Source organism: Anarhichas minor, unplaced genomic scaffold, assembly GCF_050575085.1.
Source record: "Anarhichas minor isolate MPS153535 unplaced genomic scaffold, ASM5057508v1 ptg000041l, whole genome shotgun sequence".
NCBI classification, from domain to species: domain Eukaryota; kingdom Metazoa; phylum Chordata; class Actinopteri; order Perciformes; family Anarhichadidae; genus Anarhichas; species Anarhichas minor.
The window spans coordinates 7033830-7057655 of NW_027466487.1; the positions used below are offsets into that span (position 1 = coordinate 7033830).

Consider the following 23826-nt stretch of genomic DNA (forward strand, 5'->3'; position numbering starts at 1 on the left):
GCTGTGGTCAGAAGTGGGCTCTAGGTGGGAGACTAAAATAAAATAAAAACTTCAGAAATAAAACATATTTGCCTATTTATAGATTCCTTCTAGAGCTCGAAGGAACAGATGTAATTTTAAGAACCTATAACTACATAATTGAATATGTTTGTGCCATCTGAAACGTGTCAGCAGGAGGAGATCTTCAAGTTTACTCTTTAAAGTAAAGATCAAACTGAGATCATCAGGATTGTAACTTTTAAAAAAGTGTGACATATATCAGCTTGTCGACGGCGTGACGTGTACAAAGCCGTATTGTCATGTCACTGTGGACTATACTTTTGATCCTGTCTTCATGTCAATACTTGTCTTCAATGATTTGTCTGTTTTAGATGCCGCTGTTAACGATGTCTTCATCTGTGGGGTCAAACGTCTAACTGTTGTGCAATAACAAGTTTGATCACTTTTGGAAAGTCCACTTGAATAGTGATGAACTTTGTCCTCTAAAAAACAAAATCTGCACAATTCTAATCGTAACACTTTGTGGTGCCAATGCATGTGTCATATCATTTTGATCGGTCATGATCCTGCTCCACTAAACGTATCACACCTCCCCCACCCCTTGACGGCCACCGTCATGTTATTGCAGGAGTTTGATTGACAGGTGCGAGCCCCCTGGCCCCCTGCGGCTGCAGTATGGACACTGAAGATGCCCACTTCACGGTGAGGCCACAACTTGACTCCTCCTCTCCTCTCGGTCTCCAGGGGGTTTTCACCGAAACAGCGGATTGTTTCAGAGGTTTCACGATGGACGTTGGGTTCGCTTAAGAGCTGATGTAACGGTGACTCAGATATTTAACAGTTATCATGAGGCTGCAGCGTAAACTCTTATATGAAATGCTAAACTGCTACTGCTTTGCCTAAATATTCAAGGGGTCTGATGAAACAGGTGCTGGTTTATTCTTCTGCGTATGTACAGTGTTAGAGCTCGGCCTGGTCAGGGATGGTGGGGAAGGCTGTTGCAAAGACCAGTTGTCATATAATACACACACACACACATTCACCGGCAGCTCCCCACAATCACATAAGAATGGCCCCCTCCCACATACGTGCTCAGTCTTAACACACACACACACACACACACACACAAAGGCACGCACGCTTGATGGCTATCATTGGATTGATGCCACCTGACACTTAGTTAGTACTGGAATGTAATGGGAGGGAGGGTAGGGCCGATCGGTGGGCTGCCGACTCTCAGGAGCACCGGAGCTGATCTGGGCACCTCTCTGGGATGCTCTGTTCAAATACTGTTCACTCGTGGTCTTTTCTCTCTAACTAAGCCGCAGCCAGGAAGGACCCCTCGCAGTTTGGTGCTTAAGCGCCAGCTATCGCGTACTAATCGAGGGTCCGGTTACCGCCGAAGCTCACAGACTGTCTCCATCTGTTGTCTGAACTGTGCCATATGCTGGAATGTACCACTTGGCTCCGGCCGGGCATGAGGAGGCTCCCACTCCGGCCGGCCCCTCTATACTCTCTCGTGCTCTTTAAACGCAGAGCAGGGTTGACCGTCCCTACTTCCCTTGAGTAGCCGCAGTAAGCTTCCCCCTTGGCTACTGCAAGTTATCTCTCAAGAGTACCAACGTGTATGACAGTAACTCAAATATCGGCGAAGACGTAACGATAACAAGGGATTGGCTTCAGCGTCTCCTGTAAATGCAGCGATCACTATAGTGCAACACCAGGGTCAGCTTCCCTCATGGCTTTACAAGCATGTCCTGCTTTTGCTTCTTAATTTGAAGTTTAACAGTTTACTGAGATGGAAACAGAAATCATTCACACTTTTAGAGCTGCAACGATTAGTCGATTCATCTGTTAGCCGTCTGAAAAAACGTCAACAATTTTGATAATCCATCGTTTGAGTCATTTTTTCAAGAAAAAGTGCCACACATTTGATGGGTCCAAGCTCTAACATTAGAGACTTTCTTGTTCTTACATTATTGTACATTGAGTATTCTGGGTCTCAGTGTTGGTAAGACAAACATCGGCTTGAGCTCTGATATTATGAAAGGGATTTTTCACACTCGACCTAATGGAGCGCTGCAGGGAGGACAGTTTTTTTGTAAGACAACCCCGGAAAGTTAGCGTCGCACTGGTTCACTTGACAAAGAGCCGATGGGATTTTTTGGGGAGTTTTGGATCATAGCAGAAAAATAAGCTCCGCTGCAATAACATGTTTATGGTATATACATGTTTTGAAGAACAAGATAATCATCACAAATGAACAAGCGTAAATGCAATCGCCAAAAGTGAGAAAAAAAACCCTGTTGTGCACATTATTAACTACACCACAGTCGCATGAGTGAGATCACATTAGATTATTTGATTATTCACATCGAGGCTGTAAAGGTGGACTAGTAATGACGTTCTGTACCCGGACACGTTTTTGTTAGCAACCGCCTTTTTTAAGACGCGTAAAAGCTTCAAAATTCACGAGTCCTTATCTGAATTGAAGGTCTTCGGATAGAGGCTGTGCAGATAGTAAAGCCCTTTTTGGCACATTTGTGACTTTGGGCTTTACATATGTTTTCAGAAAACATAGGATGAAATCTGTAAATGTGCCGACTGATACATTAATCCGCCTTTACGAAGCTATGCCGACCAAAATGTAGAAACAAGTGGATACAAGTGGCCGACATTGTGCAGGATTTCTGGTTCCTTCTCAGTTAACACAGTTGCTCTTCCTACGCACCTGTCATTAAGAACGTATGCTGTGCAGCAAAATAGCTCTCAGCCGAGCCGTTAAGGTGAGAGCCTCTCATCTTTCCACAATACTGCTTTTGCATTAGTCTCTCATCAGCTCTGGTCATGTTGATATAATGACTTTGTGTTTGGTGGTGTCATCTTGGTAAGGAGCTCGGTGTGTGTGTGTGTGTGTGTGTGTGTGTGTGTGTGTGTGTGTGTGTGTGTGTGTGTGTGTGTGTGTGTGTGTGTGTGTGTGTGTGTGTGTGTGTGTGTGTGTGTGTGTCCATGCAGATGTGCCCTCATGGCCCTGACAGGCCTGTGACTCTCTGTTTGGCTAACCCCTCCTACACATGTTGCTCCAACACTGGCCTTTCTCAACCCGCAGCCCACTGGATACAACCATGAATGAACACATTCTCTCTCTGTTTGTCTATCTCTGAGTTTCATTCTCTCTATCTCTCTCTCTCTCTCTGGCTCTCTCGGGCTCGCTCTCTCTCTCTCTCTGGCTCTCTCTCTCTCTCTCTCTCTCTCTGGCTCTCTCTCTCTCTCTCTCTCTCTCTGGCTCTCTCGGACTCTTTACAAGAACTCACCTTGACCTCAAAGCATTTGTCAGCTCTGCTGCCTTCCACTGAACACAAACACTGTATTCAGAGCCTGAATCCAATCGCGGTCGTGTACACAATCTCATTTCCTTTTATAAACTCTAACCGCTAAATGATTTTTCAGTTCCTCCTTAATAACACTTAAACGACCTGCAGAACCACTTGTTCACATGTGTAATTACACAAAAACCTCCTTCAGTCGACTCAACCACAGTTTCAAAATGTAAGTCTGAAAACAAATATTAATACAGTGTATCCAATCGGACTCATTTAGAATTTCTTTCTACTTTTTACATTATTTATTTATTGGGGGAAATGGAGAAAGATTAGAGAAAGGGTAAGTGATATGACTAAAATCTTATTTTTTATGTAATTTGATGTTGTCACGTTGATATCAATCAAAATATATATACTTTTTGATAAAGTATCGTAAATGACAAATCACAAATAGACTTATGTTGTCACATTGATGCAACAATCCCGTGAATCCGATCTTAATATCCATAAAGCAGTTCTGCTCAGAGATTTCCCCAACCGGAAATATTAAATGTTTAGCCATCACCGTATAAATGGTACGGCAAAATCTCCCCGACAGCTGACGCATTTTAAAGTTCTGGCGTATATATAGATAATAATAAACTTCATTTATAGACTCAAAAAATAAAACAACACAGGGTTAAAACATTTAAAATATCATAGAATAAAGAGCTGAATAAACTGGTTAAACTGGTTAATGATTGAAGAAGTAAAGAGGACACCGTCTGTTCTCAGATTTTACAGAAAAGACTCCCCTTCGACATGGAAGTTGGATGTGTTGGAAGTTAAGGAACAATATTCCTAACTTATTAAATAACTAAACAAAACAAAACTACTTACCAACAATAATTGATGTTATTATTAGGATTACTAACAGTTTCTCGAGGCTTTTTCTCCCCCGACAGGGAATGTTGGATTGTTTCCCCCCGTTCATTACTGTGACTCATGCTCACACGTCTTTAGCTCTGTACGTACACGCTGCCTTCTGTGCTCACCTAGCAGTGAACAGTGTTGCATGCTGTACGCTGTAGTTCTTGGCTTTTTGATGTGTGTTTGTGTTTGGGTGTTCCCTGGTAGCAGACGCTGGGTCTGTGGCCTTCAGAGGACTGAACACAAGAGCTATGTGTTGTTTGTGTGTCTTTGGGTGTGTATGTGTGCAGGGGAAGTGGTGTGGGGTGTAAGAGGTGGGGGGGGGGGGGGGAATTGGTCACCCGTTCCGTTGTATTTTTTATTTTTTTTCCACATTCATGGGTTTTAAAGGCAAGGATTGGCATAAGCCTTTCATTTCAGATTATAGTTTAGTTAAATTTTAAGAGCTGCGGGGTTGACGTCCTGGCAGCTAGAGGAGCGTTCTCCTCTGAGTGTATTACTGAACCCGACGCTGGTCTGAAAAGCAATTTCCAGACGCGATATTCAGCCAAACTTCAGGGAAAGCTCAACTCGAAAGTGCTATTTTCCAATCCACGTTCAACACTCTTATTATTTCTACATCTAAACTAAATGTTTTTGTGTGGCTGGGGGAGGAGGACTTCAGCATTTCACACAACATCTCCCATCTTAATCTAACACCAAAAAAAGTAAAGACGCGTTTTTATCCCTTTATTATTAGTTCATTATCTCTCATTATCCAATTCCTGTTGGCCTCATAATTCATTTCAGGAGAGAATCAGCTTTACTGTAAAGTAAATATTGTACATATTGCATGCTTTGTCGGTGGTTCCCCGTATCAGAGTTTCCTGCTAGTCAGTCTCCTGTATTTTGCTTTACCTTGGCTAATGTGAATGGCATCCTACTTATTTCAAGGACCATACGCATGATGACACATCAGCCCTCCTCTCTCTCTCCCTCTCTCTCTCTCTCGGCTTGATTGGATGCTGGGAAGTTTTCCTGCTTTCCGCTTGATGTGATATTTCACTGGGAAAGTTCACAGTGCCCAAACCTTAATCTGTCTTTATGTCTGGCTCTGCTCAGCGGGGGCTCAGGACGTCAAAGAGGAAGCCTACCGGTTCAAAGTACAGCACATTATGTTTGCTAATTGTTTTTGTTTTCTTCCCCTCTCTCTCTCTCTGAATAGCAGGGCGTATTTGGGGCTCAGTGCTCTAACCCAGCCATGAGCATCATCGGGGCTGAGGATGAGGACTTCGAGAATGATCTGAATGATGTGAGTCAATGAAAAAGTGGAGCGAGACAGCTGAGTGTATATTTTATCGTACTCCGTTGTCCTCATGTGTCTTTTATATTTCACTCGTTCTCTCTCTCTCAGGTGGTGGATGACCAGTGCACACACTTCAACAATATAGACCTGTTGAAGACTCGGCCGACCCACCTGCTGGTCTTCATACAACATGTCCTTCTACAGTTTGACCCGGCTCCTCTGGTGAGAACTACAACTCCCATAATGCGACACACGGTCTATCAAAATCATCAAATAAGTCAAATTCAGGTTGTAGAAGATTTTTTTATATTGTTTTTGACTTTTTACATAATCAATTTCTGGGAAAAAAACATCAATTGACAAAAAAACTACTCAGTGGTTGCAGCCATATTATTGATCTATGTGGACAGAAAGGTTTCTGATACATTAAATAAAGTCAGTATATCGTCTGATCTCTCCAGCCTGATGGGTAATCGATATTTGAAACGGGTCACAGATCCACATGGAAGTTTTTCTTTCTTTCGTTAAAGATCATTTTTAGGTGTTTTCCCTATTTTATAGTACAGAATAGGTACTTCCCACAGTCATCACACCCTCCCTCACCCTTTGTTACCCTCTTTCCCTCATGGAGGTTTATGTACTGCAGAGAATAGAAGTGTGTCAGAACATCAGAAGGGTTTATAGAGGACAGTTATTATAGTGTTTATTGAGATTGAGGTTGGTGCATGATTATGGCTGACAGTGACATTGTGATAAAAATACCCAATTAGTCTTTGTGTTTGGTGAAGTGAAATGAGTATTTAGATGTTGTGGTTTGCCAGTATATCATAGGAGTCAGTTAATTGTGCACTTAAGAGGAGAAACCTTTTGAGTGCATTAAAACAGCATACAGGAAGTTAAAGGCTGTTAAAAGTTGGTGAGCACTCATTGATCTTCTGTCCGTCTCTCCCCTCTCAGCTGTCTTACCTCCATGCTGACCTCTTCAAGAACCTCAGTGCCAAAGAGACCAAGAAGCAATTTGTGGAGTTCTACAACACCTTCTTGGACAAGGGTGCAGTAAGTAGCACACCGCACTGCATCTCCTGTCAGATGTTTGCCTGAATGCCAGATTTAAGTGGATGGGAATGGGCTTGAAATAACAAGCGACTTGATTGTCACGAAGTTTAAACAAATGTGACGTGTTGTTAACTTAAGGTAAAATACGAATATTTATGTTAGTCAGGAAAGTCCGGAATGAATGAAAGAATGTAGTGTGTGATGTGTGCAAACAAAAACAAAGAGCTTGCTGGTAAACACCAAGGCAGAGGGGGAGCTACACCACACTGATGACATGCAGCATTTTATTCTCGTGCAAGTTATCCAACCCAGAGATGTGCATTGATCCCTTTTTCTTTAAGGAAGCACAGATGACCTCAAGAGATCTGATTCCTTTTTTTCTGAAGTGTGTTCGGACTTTCATTTCTGCGTTTTTTTTGTTTTTTGAAAATGTGTTTTAGGGAGGAGGAAAGTCGAGGCTCTTTTTCAGGTCGGGTGCAACTTTTTGGATGTGTGAAGACCTCCGCTGCCTTGTGTGGACTAAGCAGTCGTGCAGACGCTATATTACTTTAGTAAACAAATTCATGTTTGCATAGTTTTGCGGTTTGAAACACTTCTTATAATGATAGACTTAAGGATTACATTTTTCTGTTCGACTCTCATCGGTCGCTCTCTGTCTTTATGTCGTATGTTTCTGTGATTCTCGGCTCTGGAGAGTTGTGTCAGTTAGTCGCTAATTCTTGCTCTTTCAGTTTTTGCAACGAAATGATATAAAAATCTATTCAGATAAACACAGCAGCCTTTGCAACACAGATATTATATACTTCTCTCATTGTGTTGTATCAATAGGAATTTGATTCACCGTCTATAAGTTGAACTCAGGAGAGACATTGTGTGCACATGATTTGTTTTCGAGTGCGCGGCTCTGAGTGGGCTCTGTTTGCTCTGCCTCCGTGTAGCGCCCTTCAGTTTCTGTCTGTCACTATCCATTACTCCTCCCTGCACACCTGGCCTCTGTCACTTCTCCGTTATATTCCCTCCTCAGATCTCATGCACTGATCATGTCTGTCAGCTCAGCTGGCTCGCGCTGCACTTTCTGTCTTTCGTCCGACCCTACAGCTTCCTGTCAGGATCGTGGGAAAGCCCTTTTAGGAGGAATCATCCTCTCTTAACCTTTAACTTTTATAAACCCATTGACATGAAGTTGGCCCATGTGGTCATTTTCTTGTCAGTGACGGAGCTATATATCTGTCATTTGGAATATGTGTTTTTTGTCTTGGTTGTTGTTTTATTTCTGATGTTCAAATGACCCCTTGTGGCGATATGTGGCAACTTCACACTTTCTTTTGATTCTTATCAGTTGACAGTGATACCACTCTGTTTTGCCTCGTGTCAACACATTAGAGAAACCGTTATCCATACACACTCAGTAACCAGTTTATTAAGTAAAGAGAGATGCTGATTCAACTTTATGGTTATTTTGGAGGCTGTAGTTTATGATGCGGTTGAACTGTATTGCATTATAAAGGTGTTCTGATGTTTAGCCTACCCTCATTGATTTGAATGGGGGAGACGAAATAATAGAAACAGCTGTCAGTAAACTACAGCCTCCAAAATGACCACACAGTTAAATCAACCTTCGTGAAGGTAGGATTCATTGCATGACTGTTGTATTAGACTGCATTAGTTTTAGTTACGTGTAATAAACTGAATCTGGATTAAAGCAACTTTGTATCTTATATACTATATGATAAAAACTAATACAATATTCCTTTTTCTGTCTCTGTACCTATTGTTTCTTTCCCTCCACGATATAGATTCTCAGAGTGGCACTTCCTTCTCATGTAGCCTATGAATTGGGTGAGTTATTTTACCTGTGGTGTGTTTATCAAAAGTCATTATGTATTCTTTGCCACATACAAACACACCTCAGCCCCCCCGCTCTGTGTCTTCCTCTCTGTATCACCGCTTCTCGTTCACTCACTTCTCTTGTCCCCCGTCCCTCAGACCGAACACGTACAGACCTGCTTCACGAGGACACCCAAAGGCGTTACGCTCAGGAGGTTCAGAGCCTGCAGGCTGCTGAAGTGGCCAAACAGCTTGAAGATTTCAAGTGAGAATCCCCATTCTTAACAATACTCATCAAGTCAGGTCGAGTCTTAGCTATATATATATATATATATATATATATATATATATATATATATATATATATATATATATATCACGATCATTTGGTGGTAATTCACCAAATGAATAGTCTATGTGAAAGAAACACGTGGTAAAGCCTATTTGTCTTTACTCCTGTGTGAATTAAGTACATGACAAATAGAAAAGTACTATATTTTCTCACTTAATTAAAAATTGTAGTACCAAATTCAAAAGGTTCTAAGTGAAATTACAGAAATATAAGCAAAAGTATCAGTTCAAGTTTTCGGAGAGAGTTGAGCTAATAGGTTCTTGTTATTTAGACAACGTAATTGTGCATCACAATGTCTCAATATATGATTTCATCATGATTTGATTCCATTGAAAGACGATTAATTATCATATTGAGTTATTGCCCAGCCCTAAGCTTATGCTTAGGTTAGTATTTAACCTGAACAAATTCACTTTTAAATTGTCTGCCTTGGATTTAGATGTACAAGCAAATGGCCTAATGTGAGATTTCAAAGTGAGTCGCCAAATAGCATTGCATTTGGAATATGCAAATATGGAAATCATGGAGAGGATAATGAGAATTAGAGTCTTTTATGAATTACGGTCTCTTTTCTCTTGGAACTGTTGATGAAAATCCATATTTCAGGCATGATAATGCACTGATCAGCCCAATTCATCTACATTATGTATCTGCTCACAGAATTAGGACAACGTTCATCAGTACAGTGTGCTAAGCCTTTGTTTTCAATATGAATCTTGTTCAAACTCTTGCCTCCTTTTGCTGTCTCATCCACAGGCAGAAGAGGATGATGGGTATGACAGCCAACGAGGCTGAGCTGCTTGACGTGGATAACCACTATCCCACCGACCGCATCCCGATGGAGATGAAGGAGAAGTCTGTAGCTGAGAACCTGTTGGATAGGATGTCTGAGACACAGTGAGTTTCTCTCCTCCACTGCTTCTTACACCCCTGGATTGCAATGAGGAAGGAGTTATTTTTTGGATAAACTCACCTAGTTGAATCACCAGGACAATATCCTGGGATTCTGGGTCAATGTTTCTGTTCTCACTTGCAATGATTTAGTGTTTTGAATTTGATTTGCACCTCCAACTGGCCTCTCATGTGGTATCATAGTATTTACTGCAATTTCCCACACCAAACTGAGAGAAAATCATGATTTCTTAGAAAGTAAGTTGAAAATACATATGCATTACTTAAGCCTACAGTATTGTCATATTATCCAGGAGACTCCCTCAAGATTGAAGAGCAACAACTAGCCTTTTTTGGCCCAAAAGTTCCTGATACTATGGAACCAAAACCAGGAGCAAAACTCAGGAACTAAACATCCCTGTTGTGCATTAGTGTTTGCGTTTCCACCACATATAAAGAACCGTGGAAACCTGGGAAATTAGAACGATGACTGACAAGAAAACTAAATGCAATTCTCACACACAAGAAAACAACATCTCGCATTGTCTCTCTTTTCCCTGCTGCTCAACCCATTCAGCTGAGGGGATGATTGGTCTGTCAAAAAGGTGGAAAGCAGCCTTTTTGGACGTGTTCCCTCTGAAGTTGGCACTACACGTTGTATTGTACAGTATATTAGCCGTATAGATAACCAATCTAGTGCCACTCACACGGACAAATCCAGCAGGAGAGAAAATCAAGCAAGAGGGAACAGTGATTGGAAGAGAGCACAATAGAGCAAGAAGGAAATGAAGAGGAAAAGATGGAGTCAGCAGTGCCACGCTGGCAGGAAGGCTCTCCCATGGCGTTTCGCCAACTGGAGGGAGGGGCGGTGGTGGTGGTGGGGGGGGGTTACACAGCGGAAGAAGGAAGGGGAGACAAAAGGCCAGAGGGTTATCGATGCTGGATAGCTCCTGAACCTGGACACGGATGAAGAAAGAAAGCAAGAGTTCTGGGGGAAAGTTAATCTATCCTTGACCCCGTGGCCAACTACAATGTGTTATCCTCTACAAGAAGCGAGTCAGACGGAGAGGGAGAGGAGGCCAGCGAGAGGGCAGAATACTGTCTCACTTCATCTTGTCAGAACAGAGAGAAAAAAGAACAACATAAGCGAAGGAAGATGCACTGTGCATGAGCTTCACTCGTCCTGTGGAAATAACCACACTGTCAGTGGAGAAGACACGGAAAGTCTGCAAAGCAGTCTGTATCAAAGACGTGATAATTCAGCTTTTGACTCACTCAGTTACTATCACACAGTTGGATCTCTGTCTCCATTGCACAAACGATTCATTCAGTTTCACTCTATTCATTCCTCTCCGACAATCATCTCTCTATTACCCTCACACTTCTCCCACACTCTTGCACCCGCCGACCCCAATTCAATTCCCCCTCATTGGACCACAACAAAGTGACCTCGCCCCAGCTGTTTTTGTATTGGTCTTTCTGGGGATGAGAATGAGGCAGCCAGAGCATTTGATTGGATTATGCAGGGAAATCCCTAGGAAAGCCCTCCCACTCTTTATGTTCAAAACAAAACATGAGTATCCAATTCCTTAAGTCTTGCCTGCGTGTTGCATCAGACAAAAAAAACGGGTTAAATAGACATTTCCGCTGTGCTGGATCATTTCTGAGGTTGGATTCACTTTGCAGACAGCTGACCGGAGAGAGACAAACCAGAATAGGGTTAGGGTTAGACAGTCAGGTGACAATAGAATTATTTTGCAGAACTTCAAGAGGTGCAGGTTGATTTTTAAATTCTTAGAGCAGACAGAGGTGCAGCTTTTGATGCATCTTTTCCTTTTTTGATTTTTTTTTAAGTTTAGTTTTTTTCCCCCCTTTCTTTAAGCACATTTTAGAATATGTTCAATAGCTTCTGCTCCGAACAAAATAACACAACAATCAGCTTTGCGTTGGATCAGGAAAAGCTTAGTCGCTTCCACCGGCCCAAAACACACTCTGTAATCAGTCGAGCAAGAGAAAGGAAAAATGCTACTTAAAAGGAAGAGGTGAGCTTGATGCTGCAAGTTGAGGGCGTCTGTTTTTGCTTTTGTCCCTTTACAATCATGACATCACATATATCTATTTTCTTTCAGACCTTCAATTGTCTCAGACGAGGAAAAATGGTGAGTTTTTTTTTTTTTAAAGTTAAGTAATATTTGCACGAGTGTTGTGTGTATTTGCACATGGAGCTGATTTGATATCTGAATGCTTTTTCCAAGCCTGGGTGTGGTCAAACCAAAAGATGTTTGCATACTGGCTCAAGTGCACCATATATGTTTTCTGTTCAAAATGTCCTTTCTGCACTTAAATATGTTTGTACTTTGTTTCAAAAATTGTCACTGCACTCCATAACAATATCTTCTAAAAAGACCCTGATGCGTTTCTACTTCCTAATTAATGTGTTTCTCTCACATTAAATTACTAAACCCTGTCATGCACTTCTTAGTTTGTTGTAACTTTTCCGGTCCATTGTGATTAAAGTTTTTTGTCAGTGTATTCGGACAGCATGCTCTGTAAAACTTGAAATACTTGTGCTTTTATGAAGTGAACATCCCCAGAGGCTCCTCCCTTAGGCTTTTTTTCTATCAACTCCTCAAATTTCTTTCAACCCCTCCTTTTGTGTCAGATTTTCTCTCCTCTCCGTTCTTTTCAACTCCTCCTCCTCCTCCCTCTTGACATCCTCAACTCTCCACCTCCCTCTTCCACCTCCCTGCATCTGCCCATCCCCATTTTCATCCTCCCGCTCTTCCCTCATGTGCACTGTCCTGAGACTATGCAAATGTCCTTTATTACAGCCTTTAATGTGAGATATACAGATGCATCTAAAACAATCCCATGAATATCATGATTTTAAATCATTCAAATCATATTCAAATTAGAAAAATAGAACATTTACAAACAAGTATTAACAAAAAATACAAAACATATTAGATATTACTAATAATTACCTTTCTCTAACTTCTCCCCTAGTCAATCCATCTTCTCAGCGGTGGCCTTCTTCATGAAGCACCTTGGGGTTAAAACCAGGACAGTTGACAGTAAGAAGTCCAGAGGAGGCTTCTTCAGGAGACAGCTGGTAAAGGTAAGCTACCATCAACTCTGCTGATTTATTTTATTTGGTTTCCCTAAGTAGACAGGGATGTTATCCGTCTGCAATAAGACAGGCAAATAAATGTACTGCATTGTCTTCTTAAAACCATTGTGGGGATTAATTTGTGTTTCTGTAGCCCTCAGATTTGACTTCTTTCTTGCTCCCTACCTGTGTTGTCTTTCCAGAATAAGAAGGAAGAATCCACAAAGACCAAGCCCAGAGGGGGGTTTCCTGGCATCCCGAGCTGGATTGCAGGCAACAGTATGTATCTGCTTTTTGCGAGTCCTATTGTGTTGTTTTTTTGTATCAAGTATTTTATTTCTGTCTGTGAATGATATTTGAGAGTATTTACAATCTATAAGTATACACATTACATACATTTTATAGTGACATTCAAAAGAAATGCATGTAGTATCTTTAATTATTGATGTCCGTGAATGGTCTGGATATGAGAACATGTTGTCCTGCCCTTCTTTCCTGTTACAGCTGACGCCAAACCTAAAACGGAGGCTGAAGGTACTAGACGTCCAGAGTTCCAAAACCCCTCTTTTATCTGTAGAATGGTCACATCCCTACTAATCAACCCATAAGCATGTCTGCATGTCCCAAATCAAACTGGGAGGGGATGTGGGTGGGGCATTGTGTAGCTGATTCATGTTTCAGGGTGGTTGTTGGAAGAATTGGTTGTACTGTATATTTTGTAATCACCAGAAAACCTCACCCTTATCTCGTCTGCAGAGTTGTGGGTGTTCTCTTGCACCAAATTAACCCTCTCATTTACTACAGAGTCCCTGATTGCACCATACTCATCCCATGTGTTTGTCTGTCTCACAAAGTCCCCTTTTCACTGGTTTTGGGTCTTGTTTTTTCTGCATCTGCTTTGTCTAAAGTTCAGCTCCGTTAAACTTGTCGCTCTCCTCCCCATCTTCAGCGGAAAAAGAGAAAGTCATTCCGGAGCGGAAGGGTCTAGCTCCCGGCAGAGGCTCCTTGACCGAACCTGCAGCCCCTTTCCTCAACAGCAGAAAGTCTTGTTCCGGCGGAAGCTCCACCTCCGTGCCTGGGTTAGAGGTCACCGATGGCTCAGGCAACAACATCGGCACCACCAACAGCCCAGAGTCTTCACACCCCGATAGTAAGCCGGCTCATCAACTAGAACGTGTTGTATGGTGTCTGGAGTAAATCTTGACTTTATAACCAGTTGATAATTTGATGAATAAAACAGGCCTGCAGCCCCCCAAAGGACTCTGTGAGGCTGTGTATAGGCACAATGGTGCTTTGAGCTAAATGCTAACATCAGCATGCTACCGTGCTCACAATGAGAATGCTAACATGTTGTTATTTCTTGCAGGTTTAATGTTCACCATGCTCACCATCTTAGCTTAACTTGTATAAACATGTATACATATAACTGTATTTCGCGATTGTTTGGTATCAGCATTTGAAAAAGGAGAATTTGTTTTCTTGTGTAAAATAGATATCTTATACTATATAATAATACATCATTTTGATGAGTTATACATTTGTTAATTTACTTGATAAAAGCACCAATTAATTACCTTTTGACAGAAGAAGAATTGCTACTCATAAACCCTCGTTGTTTTTCCTCTCACCTTCTAATCTTCCAGGCCTCTCAAGCAATCGCTTAGAGCCACCGACCCTGTCAGACGGGGGTGATGTGTCCCCCGTCAGCCTGGGAGGAGGGCTGACCGTCGGGGAGCCCTCCTCACCCATGGACCCTCCCACAGAGGAAAATGTGGAGAAAGATAGGTGAGGAAAACGGAGATGTTGTAAAAAAATCAGTAGCATCGGGGGGGATTATAACTGCAGTGTAGTGACTCAATAAGCGAGTATAAGAAAACACAGGATTAGAGAATGTAATCAGATTGTTATTAGGCTGTATGGGAGGTGTACAGACTGTATGTATCTGATGACCAGGGGGGAAGGGGGAGGCCACACATGTCTGAAGTGCTCCGGCTGAGGGAGCGTGGTAAAACTCCCCCAGCAGTCTGTCCCTGTCGTGTGCAAGCTTTTGTCATGCTGCCTGTTGCTCGCTAGCTAACAGAGCCTTCAGATTTGAGAAGGACCCTCACCAGGTGAACTCGGACCCAATCCTCCCTTCCAGCCCTTTGCCTTCCCTCTCCCTCATACCCTCTCTCCTGTTTGTTTCTCACAATGGCATGTGTGCGTTCTTCCTAATATCATTCTGTCCCTTTTGTGTTCTTCTGTGTGCGTCCTGTTGTGCATCTCCTAATGTTTACGACAGAGCTTCATTGCTGTTTTGTTGCATATAGGCATTGTTTGTGCAGTTCTGACTCCTGTTTTCATAAGATTCGGTTACTTGTCGGTTAATACACTGGAGATTTCTTCTTGACTGAGACATTTGTAATTGTTACGGTTACGTGGCACTTATTATAGATTTCTATGCTGCAACTTTCTAGCCAGTAAACAGGTTTGACCTTTTAGCTAACCTATAGAAATGGTGTTATTTTGTCTAAAGTTTGTCTAAAGCTTAAAAAGAAATGTGAAGACTGGCTCCTTAGTCTACACCAACATTTTACACAAAGTAGTTCATCTTAACACTGCTGGTATTTAGTTAATAGTCAAAAGTGGACAATACGTTTCATGATATAGTATTTATTGCTCGCCCCGTGTGCTTTTCAAGGTGTCTGCATCTATTGTGGCCAGGGCCCGTCCTTTGTCTTGCTTGTCTCCACAGTGTGTGCGGTTACATGTTGTGCCAGGGGGCTTTAGCATCTTATTTGGCATGCTACTCCGACAGCGGTAACTAGTTTAGGACATCATGTTGGGGTGTGCGTTTGCATGTTACGGTTGCTACTGTGGCTAATAGTTGTATAAAGGCGGGTGTGTAACAATTTGGTGTCCGTGTTTTTACAGACAGAAGACAAGGTGGGTGTCAGCGCCTTGACAGAGTCATGGACATGCTTCAGCCCTTTTACTGACCACACAGCACACACACACACACGTACAGACTGAACAAACAACACTTGCATGCATACACACCTCACATTGAGCCCTGCAGTCCTGATACACAAACACACCACATGGCTAAGTATCATGGACCTGCGCGCGAAGGAATTGGAATAAGCTTGATTGTTGAGATCAGTTGGATTATTTAGAGTTGATGTGAATGTACGTTGTGTGGATTTGGAGAACTGTTGACATAAATGACCAGTAAAGTTGCCTAACTGAAAACTCCTGGTACAGACATGATGTAGAAGCAATGCATGGGTACGTCATTAACATACTGTTGTTCATTGGCTCCCAGTAACTCATAAGGAAATGTAGAACGTGTTGGTATTCAAGTCCTACTATGTCTACAGTATATGAAGCATACTCTATATTTTCTTGTCCATCCAGTATATGCATGTCATATGTCATGCATATTCACTTGTGACTCATTTTCTCTCTTCTTGTTGATGTCATTTATTTCTCCCTTTTTGAATCACTCTTTTTTTTGTGTAAATCATCTACTGCTGTACCTTTAAATCATGAATCCTCCTCTTTACCCTCATAATTAACACAAATGTCTGTGCACACTGACTGCACATTACTTTCTCCTCTGCTGTCCTTCCCTTTTGGTGTTCTTTTCATTGCTGTTTGGTATCTCTTTGTTTCCTCCTTCCATCCTTTTGTTCTCGTTTTCTCCTTGTCCTTTCTGTGGCCTCTTTTCCTTTTTTTCTTCTCCGTCTGTCCTCTCTGTCATTTGTTCCCGCCTTCTTTTTTCTATTCCAATTCATCCTTCCCTCTATTCCGTCCCTATCTTTTCCTCATCCCTCCCTCATCCTCTCCGACCTTCCCTCCCTACAGTAGGAAAGTGGCGCGTAGTGAGAGTGCCCGCGTGGACCGGCACCCCTCTCGGCGCCGCGGCTCTTCCCGGGCCAAACAGTCTCGCTCCCGTAGTGATGTGGACCTCCAGCCGCCTTCTGCCATGACAACAACACCTGCACCGCTCACCCCCCACCACTTCCATCCGTAAGATGGACAAACCCCCTCTTAATGCCTCTCTGGTTGGAGAGGTGCACAGCAGAGACAGACAGGCTGTCAAACACTGACAGATTAAACAGGATGAGTGTAATAATCACAAAGCAGTTCAACGAAATAATTGGGTAATAATGAGAATATTGATGGATCAAACCCACTTGGCTCCGTCCGAGCTATTGGGTAGATCACCTTGAAAGGATATTTAAACTTAATTATTTTTAAACGGCACATGTCCTTCGCCTAAATGAATCAATTGACTGACAGGTTTACTGACTCATTATTCACTGTCAGACGGATCTGTTGACCCGCGCTGTGTGAGTAACAGTCGAGCAGCGCTCTCATTCTCAGTGAAAGGTCAGACATTTAGCTCTTTCAGGGAATGATTATTGAGTTATGTCAATGTTGACCATTGGGTAAGTGTTAGGTGCAGGCCATTTATTAGGGGTGAGTTGACTTGCTGTTAATCGACTGTAAATCCACAACACGGTCAGTTGTACTTTGTCAGGACTCGGAGGGAACGTCTTGAAACAATGAATGATGCCGAGTAAGCCAACAAGAGGTCAAGTTTATTCAAATTCAATAGATTTCTCTGTGGTTTTCCTTGAGCAATCCTTACAATGACTTATTGTAAGGATTGCTTAGCTGCTGCTATCATGGAGATCCAGTGGAGTGTGACTTTGTGCACATAAAGCCTGAGAATTGTTTATTAACAAGGCTAGAAGAAGGAGCAAAAATAAACACTTACAATTTTAGTGTGGATTTAAGTTCATTATTTACAGTTACATAATAATAATAATAATAAGTGCATCATGTGATTGTAACTGTGCAACAGAAAACCAGCATGGCTTTTGTAACTTCCCGTTTAAATCATAGTTTTACTCTGAAGCACTTAAGGTTGTAGTTGAAAAGCTTCAGTTCACCTGTCATTTTTCAGTGTAAGATATGAATAGCTAGTCAGTTGGCTGATTTTGCATTATAATCTCACCATACAACAGGAATCACAACAGGACAATGATAGATAGCTTATCTGCCAGATACTTAATATCCTGACAGACATCCCTGGTGTGCATTTAGAAATGCAACCAGCTGCTGTTGTTCCTCAGCCAACGACCTCCACTAGTGCCACTAGAGTGTGCGTCACATCACTTGATAGCCACCTGGGTCATACTTGAATCACGTTGTTTAGTAGTTACAGGTCTAACTTAATGATTATCCTACTTCTGTCCTTTCTCAGCTTTGATGGACCAGTTTTACTTCCTGAGGGGCCCGGCCACTCCCCAACCAGCCCCTCTCCACACTTGGAGGAGATGGAGCCACGCTTCCTGGAGTTTGAGTCGGACCCACCCAACTGGAGGAAGCTGGCACCCCCTGAAGGCCTGTCCAGTCTCAGCAAGAAGGAGACCGAGAGGCAGGGGGTTATCAACGGTGAGGAGATGAGAGATGAAGCAACAGATGAGCAGATAAAAGAAGGTTGCAGTGTTGGGGAGCCCTTTTTGAAAATGTTTTTACTATCATTTACTCATTCCATGTCTACTCCCTCTTTCCTCTTAGAATTGTTTGCAACTGAGCATGCCCATGTGCGGATGCTCAGTGTCCTTCAGATGATCTTCTCCAAGCCTTTGGAGAGAGAAGAGCTCCTGACCTCCACTGAGTTGTCCACCATCTTTCCCAACCTGGATGAGATCATTGAAATGCACTGTGAGTCTTTGCATCCTCCCAGAGTCAGACGCAGGAACTTTGAAGCTAGTGCTCTCCTTCCACACAACAAGCAAGCCATTATGCAGTGAATCTCAATTTGTATTCCGGGTGTGAAGCTGCTTGTTGTGTGTATTTGTTGCCAGTGGTAAAGGTAACTGCATGTAAAATCCGTCTACTTTAACAGGATGAAACTGGGTCCACAGTCGAGAATAATTTAGAAATCAAAATCTATTTCATCACTCACAAAAAACAATGTTTATTGACTGTTTTGTGAAGGAGAGTTGAGCATAGTATTTTGAAAGTGCATTATTTATTTGTTTGGCTCTGGCTTTGAATGCAGATAACTTCTACGAGAACCTGAAGAAGCTGCGTTTCGATGACAACTTCATAGTCAAATCTATCAGCACCACAGTGCTCAACCGAGTGAGTCATCGTAAAATTTCTCTTTGTATTATTCTGTCTCTACTTTCTCTCAGTATGTGTGTTGCTTTGGGGAAAACTCCCAATGGATATGTGCTGACAATTCATTTCAACATAACTTGGCAGTAGCTCTGATTAATAGGATTTTGTTGGTTTAACAAATGCTGTAAGTTTTTTATCTATGATAGTAAAATATTTAGCTCTAACTGCTGCACAGTTATATTAGTTGCCAGGCTTTACTCTGTGCCTTTTCCCATCTCTTTCTCCATCTACCCATCTCTTTATTCCTCTCATTCTTTACTTCTGGTTATCAAGACACTGTGTCATTCATTATCTGTGTTCCAGTTTGGAGGTACAGAGGGGGAGTGGTTCCAGAAATTGACGGCCCGGTTCTGCAGTCACCAGTCTTGGGCCTTGGACCAGATCAAGAGCAGGCAGAAGAAAGAGCCACGCTTCAACTCCTTCATACTGGTATACACACATAACACACACACACACACATACACGGACAAACTGAATCTTAAAGATTTAATGGAAAGACACACGTTGATGCACCCACAGATACATTGTTAATTCAATAGGTCACGTAACTGGTCCTATATATTCATTCTGACTCAATCGTTTTAATCCCAGGAGGCGGAGAGTAAGCCCCAATGCCGCAGGCTGCAGCTCAAGGACATCATTCCCATAGAGATGCAGAGACTGACCAAATACCCGTTGCTGCTGGAGAATATTGCAAAGAGCACAGGTGTGTGTGTGTGTGTGTGTGTGTGTGTGTGTGTGTGTGTGTGTGTGTGTGTGTGTGTGTGTGTGTGTGTGTGTGTGTGTGTGTGTGTGTGTGTGTGTGTGTGTGTGTGTGTGTGTGTGTGTGTGTGTGTGTGTGTGTGTGTGTGTGTGTCCTATGCCTGGTGTAGACATATTTATGAGACCATATGTTTTTACTGATGACAGGGGAGTTAATTATGCTATTTATTAAAATGTGAAAAGGGATTGACAAAATCCTATATTACATTTTATCTATTTTATATCTATTTTTTGGGGGGGGGGGGGGGGGTTCTATTGGTAAATTGTTAATATATTTTAGCAAATTGAATACTTGACCAATCAAGCCACTTCATTACAGTGATGCAAAAATCATCATCATAAAATTAACAGAAGTCGGTTTTGCACTGGTCCTTAAATTCTGCTCATCAATTTACAACATTGCCCACAATCGTCTACTACATTCACAAATATTAAAGGGATATCAAACACAGTATAAACGTTGTTGTTCCATTGATTCATGGTATAAATGATGATATTTGTCCTATATTTTCTATGTATTCTGGTTTCTTAAAAAGACAAAAAAATGAATAGATAATTACACACTAATGACTCCATGTCTGGTGTTTATGTATATTTTGCAAGCAGATACTTCGGATTGTATTTTTTATGACAGCCATATGATAATCTGTTTGTGTAAATGTAAATCTTATTTGGACAGATTGCAGAAGTGTATTATGCTAATGCTTAAAACTACATGTGCCAATCTGTATCAGGACACAGGATGAATGAGCCAGCAAAACATTTCAACAATCGAAACTGTCCGTCCCAGATTTTTGTGTACGCTTGTGATTTATGGCTTTTGTTTGGGCTCTGCTGTGAAAACTGCATTTTCCTCAACTCTGTGTTTTCTGTCTCTCCCCAGAGGACCCGACAGAGAAGGAGAGGATCCAGCAGAGCGCAGAGAGCTGCAGAAAGATTCTCAACCATGTCAATGAGGAGGTCAAAGATATGGAGAACCTATTGGTGAGAAACTTACAATCCATCACTCAACGCACAGTTATGCCGTGATTGAGCACCAATTGGAGTCTAGTAAATTCATTTTGAGACCTCTGAAGGTCTCTGCTTGTTAGACTACGTCTACTTCTGTGCTGTCTGATCCTGTCTGACCCGCTAACCTTTCTCTCTGTTCCCAGACTCTGAAGGACTACCAGCGTAGGCTGGACACATCAGGGCTCAAACCTAGTAATGACCTTTATACAGAATATAAGGTAAGGTTCTTTCAACAAAGTTTTGTTGCACACACTGTTGAACTTTACAGATTTTAGTTCTTTGACATTTTTCTTGCATGTTATTCTCCCGCTGTCAATTCTAGAGCATCGACCTGACTCAGAAGAAGATGCTTTATGAAGGCCCTGTGACCTGGAGAGTCACAAAGGAGAAGGCAATCGGTAAATATCTGCTTGTGTGTGCAGTGCATCCATGCAAACTGCCTGGGATTATCAGCGTTCTGCTGCAGAAACGAGAACATTTCACAGACATTTAAAAACAATTCTGAATTCATTCAAATTAAAAAAATGTATCGGGCTCATGCTAATATTTATTATATGTAATTGATCAAATTCACTTAGATTAGCCATTTATGTTTCCAAAAGACCCACTGTGGTGTATTTTGGGATATTGAGAAAATTATTATCAGATATTTCTATTTTCATTTCCCCTTTTCAAAATTTGTAGATGAAAGGAAGCCCAGCTGTGGTGTAGGGGATTTCTTTTGACATGCTATTGGCCCCTTCACTTCCTTTTTTATATTCAGTTAATTTCACTACCTTCAAACCTTAATTCAATTCCGTTCAATTTCATTCCTTTAGATCTGTCTGGGCAATTACATGCAGCCGGGTGACAGTTACACACACACAATAGATAGGAGAAGAAAGAAAAACTATTGTTAATCACAAAACTAAAAACAATCTAAAGTAATGAAGCTGAATAACTAGGAGTAATTGAGAAGTCGGACAGCAGAGAACGTCCCTATCCTACCTGTCCTTTGCTGTCTTTCCCACTTCACCGTCCTGCTCCTTCTCCTCCCCGTCTCTCAGAGGTGCAGTGTGTGTTGCTTGGGGACCTGCTGGTGCTCCTACAGAAGCAGGACGACAAGATGGTCCTCAAATGCCAGAGCAAGAGCAACATCGCCGTGCAGGAGGGCAAGCAGATGCTGAGCCCCATCATCAAGCTGAAATCTGTCTTCCTACGAGAGGTGGCCACAGGTTAGATGCACAAAACACCACATTAGTTTCACACGCGGTCACTTCCATTGTGAGATCAATTTCATTCGACCTTCCAATTTCTGTTTTTTTCTGTCAGATCGGAAGGCCTTCTATGTCATTTTTACCTGGGACAGCGGCGCTCAGATCTATGAACTAGTGGCTCAGTCTCTTGGAGAGAGGAAACTGTAAGTGTTGGAGAGAGAGAAATACACAGATTAATCATGTTTGTTTCAGAGGATAAATCATAGGATGAATTGCAATCTGATTTGTGTGTGTTTTACAGCTGGACCGAGGTGATAAAGTCAGCAGTGGATGATCTGAAGAAGAGTGGAGGATCCATGAAGTTGACGCTGCCTCCTGGAGGAGCTCCCTTCAGTCCCACCACGTATGTGTCAGAGTGTGTGTGTGTGTGTGTGTGTGTGTGTGTGTGTGTTTTACTCGTCTGTTGAAAGAGCAAGCCGTATTCATCGGCTGCCAGAGTTCACCCATCGCAAAATATCTCATTTCTTTTGTCATTTTCTCTCCGTCAGGCTGACTGCCCCTTTGAGCCCGACTGAGAATGGGGGTCTGAAAAGCAGCAGTGGTGAGACGGCAACGCTTTATCAGCTGAACACTTAATAAATAGTACAAATTTGTTATTGTTACACAGTTCTGAAAGCTCCAGCCAAACTTAAGCCTTGTGTCTGTCTGTAGATCGAGATAAAGACAGCTTGACCGATGACAAGTCTTCAGACCCCAGGCACAGGCTGATTGATTTCCTGTCAGACAAAGGCTTCGACTTGATAGGCCACTCCAACAGCGATCAGGAGAATGTGGCCAACAGTGCTTTGGACGAAGGTGAATGATGGTGCTTCTATAGATGATTTTTGTATAACCGTCTTTCCTTTCTTTCACAGGAGCTTGCCTGTCTTTCTAATGAAACCACTGAATGTGTCTCCTATGTTAGTCATGTCTCTGAAGAGGCTGTTGGTCGGCAGCATCAGTCTATCGGAAGACTCGCAGCCTGATGGAGAAAACGGGGAGGAGCATTCGGAGAGGCCCAGTCGAGAAATGGAAAGCTGCCAATCGACAGGTAGGCTTTTGTGGAAAGTAAAAAAAAAAGTCAAAGTTAGTGAAAATGGCGTGTTCCCGTTTTATTGGGGTAGTATTACAGACTTTTTGATGGCCGATGGCAGTGACTTCCTGAAATGAACCGTAAAGTTTAAGGTACCAGGCACTGCTCAGGACTAAGAAGTGTCGTTTTTTTGGACGGATTAAAAAAATGTCTTTCCTCTGTCCATTACAAACAACAAAATTCTGTCAGAATATAAAATAAACTGCATCATTTTTACATTTAAAGAGTTTCCTAAACATGAATATTGCACTTATACATTCCCCAAAATAATGAGTTGGTATAAAGGACTTTGAGACCTATTTTACTATAAAACATTACAGAGAAATGCAACAATATTAGGAGGTTACATTGTGACAACGAAGCTTTAAAATCCCCGGTTTTACTGATCAGAATGAACTGCAGTTCAAAACCAAACTGACTCATGACACATCTAAACTGAGTCTCTTTGTCTGCAGAAGAAAGCCAGACCATAGACAAGGGAGCGGAGGAGGAGAACGACAACTCTTGTGAAAAAGAAGGTGCAGGGATGAAGGGGGAGGAGGAGAGCAGCATCAGTGCGCCCCTGGTGCTGTCCCAGGAGAGGATGGAGGAAGTGTGCAGGAGGCTCCACAGTCTGGAAGAACAACTAAAGAGACTACAGGTGAGGGGAGGTGAACACGGAGAGGAAGAGAGAGAGAGAGATAAAAAAAGCTGGGAGCAGGTAGTATGACAGGGGCAGATAAAGATAAGAGACATAACAAAAGATGGGAGCCGACTGGAAAGAGGCACACACAGTTGGGCAATCAAGGATTTC

General features: G+C 42.2%; 1 protein-coding gene across 5 annotated transcripts in view; it reads left to right on the top strand.

Moving 5' to 3' along the window:
- Positions 1–23826, top strand: part of arhgef1 (Rho guanine nucleotide exchange factor (GEF) 1) — a 36567-nt gene that overhangs the window by 8699 nt on the left and 4042 nt on the right. Inside the window, exons 1-29 of one of the 5 annotated variants that reach the window (XM_076109460.1) lie at positions 661–702; positions 5440–5523; positions 5626–5739; positions 6475–6573; positions 8370–8412; positions 8560–8665; positions 9509–9649; positions 11773–11802; positions 12650–12761; positions 12956–13031; positions 13257–13286; positions 13702–13902; positions 14396–14537; positions 16599–16763; positions 18007–18197; positions 18324–18470; positions 18811–18893; positions 19236–19361; positions 19524–19638; positions 20578–20678; positions 20849–20923; positions 21028–21103; positions 21752–21919; positions 22017–22104; positions 22203–22304; positions 22450–22502; positions 22613–22756; positions 22866–22991; positions 23489–23673. In XM_076109460.1, the coding sequence (XP_075965575.1) occupies positions 676–702; positions 5440–5523; positions 5626–5739; positions 6475–6573; positions 8370–8412; positions 8560–8665; positions 9509–9649; positions 11773–11802; positions 12650–12761; positions 12956–13031; positions 13257–13286; positions 13702–13902; positions 14396–14537; positions 16599–16763; positions 18007–18197; positions 18324–18470; positions 18811–18893; positions 19236–19361; positions 19524–19638; positions 20578–20678; positions 20849–20923; positions 21028–21103; positions 21752–21919; positions 22017–22104; positions 22203–22304; positions 22450–22502; positions 22613–22756; positions 22866–22991; positions 23489–23673 (3150 nt within the window). In that variant the 5' untranslated portion in view covers positions 661–675. Of the gene's footprint in view, positions 1–660; positions 703–5436; positions 5524–5625; positions 5740–6474; positions 6574–8369; positions 8413–8559; positions 8666–9508; positions 9650–11772; positions 11803–12649; positions 12762–12955; positions 13032–13256; positions 13287–13701; positions 13903–14395; positions 14538–16598; positions 16764–18006; positions 18198–18323; positions 18471–18810; positions 18894–19235; positions 19362–19523; positions 19639–20577; positions 20679–20848; positions 20924–21027; positions 21104–21751; positions 21920–22016; positions 22105–22202; positions 22305–22449; positions 22503–22612; positions 22757–22865; positions 22992–23488; positions 23674–23826 lie in introns of those variants that run through there. The other 4 variants (XM_076109461.1, XM_076109463.1, XM_076109464.1 and 1 more) reach the window with 4 other exon arrangements.